Below are 5091 nucleotides of genomic sequence, written 5' to 3' on the forward strand. Positions count from 1 at the left end.
CTGTTAAGGATACTTTAAGAGTTAGGCATACACTGAATTGGCCAGAACCCAATCACATGGCCCTCCTGAACTGCCGGGGACTCAGAAGTGTAGCCTCACAGTGCACCCTGGAAGGAGAGGACACTGAGGTTACTGACGGTCCCCAGCAGTCTCCATCTCAGTCCACCCCATCAAAAGTAGCCATCCCCCACCCCCAGACCCAATTACCATGTTTCATTTAATTCATTTCATTCTTCATCATCTGAAATATATTTACTTATTTATTGTCTAGGTCCCCAGAGTAGACTGTCATCTCCTTGAAAACAAAAACCTCATGTATCCTTTTCACCTGGAAGTCCCCAAAGCCTAGTACAGCACCTGACACATAGTAGGTACTTGAACACTTCTTAGATACATATTAAACTAAGAAGAACTCAAACTTTAACAGACTACGGGGACATCTTGGATGAATGGAGAGAGAGTGGCAGTGGAAGAGGGGGACGCTCCAGGCCTTTCTCCATTCTGCTCAGTGGTGACCACTGTCCATGGGTCCCCAAGCTCCTAGAACCTTCCCCAGACCTGACTTGGCTCTCTCAGATTCACATTCCATGGGTGTCCCCAAGGGACTGCCCACCCTACCCCCATCCATCACAGGAGCCAACGCTGGTTCCAAACAAACTGTTTATTTGCATATAAAAAACAAGACCCTGGCACAGTGCGAGGGACATTCCATGCTCTCCTGCAGCAAGGCCTCCCTGGCTAGAAAGGGCCTGTAGGACTAGAAACTTCAACTCTCCCCACCCACACCTTCCCTATCCCCTAGTCAAAAATAATTGGGAATCCTAGCAAAAGGTCCCATTCTCTTGTCCCAATTAAAACACACTCAAACAGGAATGGGACAACCCAAGGGAAACGTCAGTGAGAAATAAGAGGTGGAGATGGCAAATAGCCACCCTCAACCCAATGACAGGCCACCCTGGAAAAACTGTCTCCTCTAGGTTTCCAGGGATGACACCCTGGCCTCCCTTGGGTTAGATCCTACTCTTAAAACCTTAGATAAACCTAAGATAAAACCTTAGAACCTAAAAAAAATCCCACATGACCTCAGAATTTCAAAGCCAGCTAACCCCACCCCCCCACCCAATCCCTGCCCAGACCATTTTGCTGAAATTAATCCGCCCACACCCAACCAACAGGAACCCACTCCCCGGAGTGAGCTGACAGGTCACACCCCCATGCTCTCGGCATACTCCTCTCTGGTCATCCACTCAGACTTGTACGTGGAAAGATGGGCCATCATGGATGCTCCCAGCCAGACACTGAAGTTCCTGTTGGAACCCACCCATACTGCGGTCTTGGTGGAAGAGAAGTGATCCGTGGTCAGCTCCTTGTACAGGCGCGTGGTGAAGCCGGGATAGAGGGTGTTGCCCCCGCAGGCCACCACGTGGGAGGTCAGCAGCTGGTGCACAGAGGCCTCGCAGGCCTTGATGGTATCCACGACTGCCTGTGAGATGCTGGGCCCCGGCAGGTCGAACACCTGTGGGCTGAAGAACATCTCAGGAGCCAGCCGCTGCAGGGGGGTCAGCTCCACCGGGGTGCCGTCCGGGAGCTGGTAGGTGTTGTTTTCATCTGAGCCACTCGGCATGCTCTGAAGAAAGTCCAGAGCTTCCCCCAGATGCTGCGGCACGTAGCACTTGCCCATCTGAAGTGCGGTGACCGTTTCCAGCTGAAACAGGTTGTGATGGTTGCAATCTTCCTTAAAGAGGCTGCTGAAGAGATAGGAGGAGAGATCCTGGCCGGCGAACTCCAGCGTCTTCCTGCTGGAGGCTAGGGGGCGGCCCAGCTGGAAAGGCTGCACGCGGGTCAGGCCATAGCCAGAATCCACCACCACACCGGTCAGCAGGCCAGAGGAGTACAGGGACATCTCCAGCTGGTCGGCCAGGAGTATGGATGGGACATCCAGTAACTCAAACATAATCTGCAAGAAGGGAGAAGACAGTCAGTGCATCTTCCCCAAACGAAGGGCTCTGGTCTATTTCTGTTTCTCCCAAGGTCATACCACAAGCTCAGCTCTCAAGACTGAAGTCACCCCAGACCTGCATCCTCAGGGGACTCTCGGGCTATGTGAATAAGGAAGGACTCCGAGGATCAGAAGGAGCCAGATTTGCCCTCAAGAGCTTATCTGATTATGACTTTCCAGAAGACCATTTTGGTGGAGTGGTGGAGACAGCTGTCAGGCTGCAAGAAATGGCACTAGGACATCCTGGCTACATGAGCGAGGATGGGGGATGGGGGGACAAGACCAAGGGTCAGATCTGCATTCTGAACCACCTCTTCAGATGAAGGGAGAAGAAATTAGAAAAGGAACAAGAGCTCCATATTCACCACTGCCTCCAAAAACGCAGAGGTACAAAGAAAGAAAGAAAACACTCACTGCCAGGTAGGTGAAGCCTTATTTTCTTTTTACTAAAAACTTTCCAAATGTCAAAAAAAAACTGGACTTCTGATATTTAGGGTTTGGCAATATCCCTGGGCTGAATTCTCCCTCTGCCCATCACCTCCTGGGTCTTTGTAGAGCTCTCCTCCCCAATTCCCCAGGTCTGGCTCTATCCCCCAGGTTCTGACCCTACAGATGCAGAAAGGCTGCAACAGTCCCTCCTTCGTGACCACTGGCCATTCACCTACCTCTGCAGGCCCAGCAGGCCCACCTTCTCCCCTCACTCCCCACCTACTCTCAGCATTGACCCCCACCCTCCTTTCCCCATTAGCAGCCAAGCTTCTCTTTTCCTAACAAAAAAATCAAATATGACTGCCCTGCTTAAAACTTTCCAGGAACTTCCTAGTCATTTAGAGCAAGGGTTGGTAAGCATATTCTATAAAGGGAGAGGCAGATTTAGCAAACAAAAATATAGGACGCCCAGTTAAATTTAGCAAGGCATCCTGTATTTTTATCTAGCAAACCAATGATAGCAAATGTTTTGGGCTTTGCAGGCCATACTCATACAGTCTCTGTTGCATCTACTCAACTCTGCTGCTGTAGTGTGAAAGCAGCCCTAGACAATATGTAAATGAGTGGGTGTGGCTGCATTCCAATAAAACTTTATTTACAAAAACAGGTGGTGGGCCAGATTTGGCTCACTGGCCATAGTTTGCCAACTCTTGATTTAGAGTAAAATCCAAGCACTCCCCACAGGCTGGCCTTTGAAGTCCGACCCCTGTTGACCTCATCATCCTACTTGCATTTTGCTGCCACCCCACCCCCACCCCCCACCCTTACTGGGCTTCAGCCTCACTGGCTGAAATCACCTCCTCAAAGAAGCCCTCCCTCATCACCTTCTTCAAACAGGCTCCCCGCCCTTTCCCACCAGTCATTATGTTTCTAGAAATGATCACTATCTGGAATCCCTATTTGTTAACCTCTTCATGGTCAAGTCTTCCCTCAGAATAGAAGTTCTCTGAGGGCCAGGACACAGTCTATGAACATTTATGAAATCCATGAACAGATATTCAGTGTCTCCCCTGGTAGCACCCTTTCCACCGAGCATTTTAATTGCTATGACTCTGTCTGCAGGAGTCTCCATGGACCACTTGCCTAGCACCATGCTGGACACATACTAAATACTCAGAAAATACTTCTGGGGCAAATTATTTACAAAACAGAATTCCTAGTGCCCCGTCATATCCAGACACAAAGTGCCAGCTGAGCAGGGCAGCCCCGAGCACGCCTCACCTCCAGGGTCTTCCGTCGGTCCCCAGGCTCCCTCATGGGGGACTCTGTGACCATCACGGGAGAGTTCTCCTGCTCCCGTCTGTGATTCTCCAAGACAACCGACCAGATGTACTCCACGCCCTCCCAGTTGAGGATGCGGCCACGCTGTATGGGGTGGCTAAAGGTGTCAGGATGGTAGACGTCGATGCCCAGGCTCACGCGCCTCTGGGCGCAGCTGGGGCCGGGGTTCTCCCTGCACGGTATGTAGTTCACAATGCTCGGCATGACCATCTGGGGCTCATTCCAGCCAGCCAGGCCAGCCTTCAAAAAGCCAGACCCGTGGTCAATGACAATGGTTCTTGCGGCCATGACGGAGGCAGAGGAAGAGAGGTCTTCTAGACTTGGGTGTCCAAGGATGTTTGGCACACTAGGGCCACCTGTGGAGGGAAAGGATGGGGGTTATTTGTGAACCCATTCTATGCTACCTTGGGCTGCTCCCCACCCTCCACCCCAGAGTCAAACCTCAGGCTTCTCCTGAAGCTTGTCTGTCCCCCCTCCCAAGCACAAGCTATAACCTGAACCTAGAATGTTCTTCCCACCCCAAACTCCCAATCATCCTACAAGGCCCTTCTAACTGACCTTGCCTGGAAGGTCTGGCCACCCCTCCTCCCACCAAGCTTCCCCCATTGCACTTTGCACACAAGTCTGTCACACCAGGGGCTCTTCTACTCCACAAGAGCAGAGGCGAGGTCAGATTACTCTTTGCAGACTCAGCAAGAAGCTTGTCACTTAGGAAGTCCTTGGCAGGCTCCAGCTTCCTGATTAGAGGGTACATGGAACATGAAACATCAGCCTCAGGAGCCACCACCTTCAGCAATAACGATGTAGCAACAGCAGCAGGAGCAGCAGTGGTAATACTGACAGTGACACGCTGCTGCTGACAATGAGAACGACAGCTGCTATGTCTGGAATGCATACCCTCTACCTGCTACACAGAAAATTTTGCACATTAGGTTGGACTATATACAATTTCCATTTATGACCATCAGAAATAGTCAGATACTGGTAATTTCATATGGTTCGACCTGATACATGAACTCATTTAGTCTTTACTACAATCTGTAAGGCAAGTACCGTCATTACATCCATTTTACAGATGGGTAGACTGAGGCACTGAGGAGTTAAAGTTGCTTTCCCTGGGCTATACACCTAACAAAGGTAGGTCTAAGAGCTAAACCCAAACGACCTGATACATGAACTCATTTAGTCTTTACTACAATCTGTAAGGCAAGTACCGTCATTACATCCATTTTACAGATGGGTAGACTGAGGCACTGAGGATTTAAAGTTGCTTTCCCTGGGCTATACACCTAACAAAGGTAGGTCTAAGAGCTAAACCCAAA

The 5091-nt window shown here is 50.4% G+C and overlaps 1 protein-coding gene across 1 annotated transcript; it reads right to left on the reverse strand.

Annotated features, from left to right (window-relative positions):
* Positions 1–1204: 1204 nt before the first annotated feature.
* On the reverse strand, positions 1205–4057 carry ACTL8 (actin-like 8). The gene is made up of 2 exons (XM_008592782.1): positions 3710–4057; positions 1205–1957 (listed from the first exon to the last, which is right to left on the reverse strand). Exons 1-2 carry the CDS (start codon positions 4055–4057, stop codon positions 1205–1207), a joined length of 1101 nt encoding a protein of 366 aa, XP_008591004.1.
* Between the last annotated feature and the right edge of the window lie 1034 nt (positions 4058–5091).

This window comes from Galeopterus variegatus, unplaced genomic scaffold (genome assembly GCF_000696425.1).
Source record: "Galeopterus variegatus unplaced genomic scaffold, G_variegatus-3.0.2 Scaffold8321, whole genome shotgun sequence".
NCBI classification, from domain to species: Eukaryota; Metazoa; Chordata; class Mammalia; order Dermoptera; family Cynocephalidae; genus Galeopterus; species Galeopterus variegatus.

What these genes read in the sequence shown, in the direction of transcription:
- ACTL8 (XM_008592782.1), bottom strand. Translation starts at nt 4,057, where the DNA reads ATGGCCGCAAGAACCATTGTCATTGACCACGGGTCTGGCTTTTTGAAG. An exon ending in ACCGACGGAAGACCCTGGAG is followed by an intron (nt 1,958 to 3,709) that starts GTGAGGCGTGCT and finishes CCCTTCTTGCAG; the next exon opens with ATTATGTTTGAGTTACTGGA.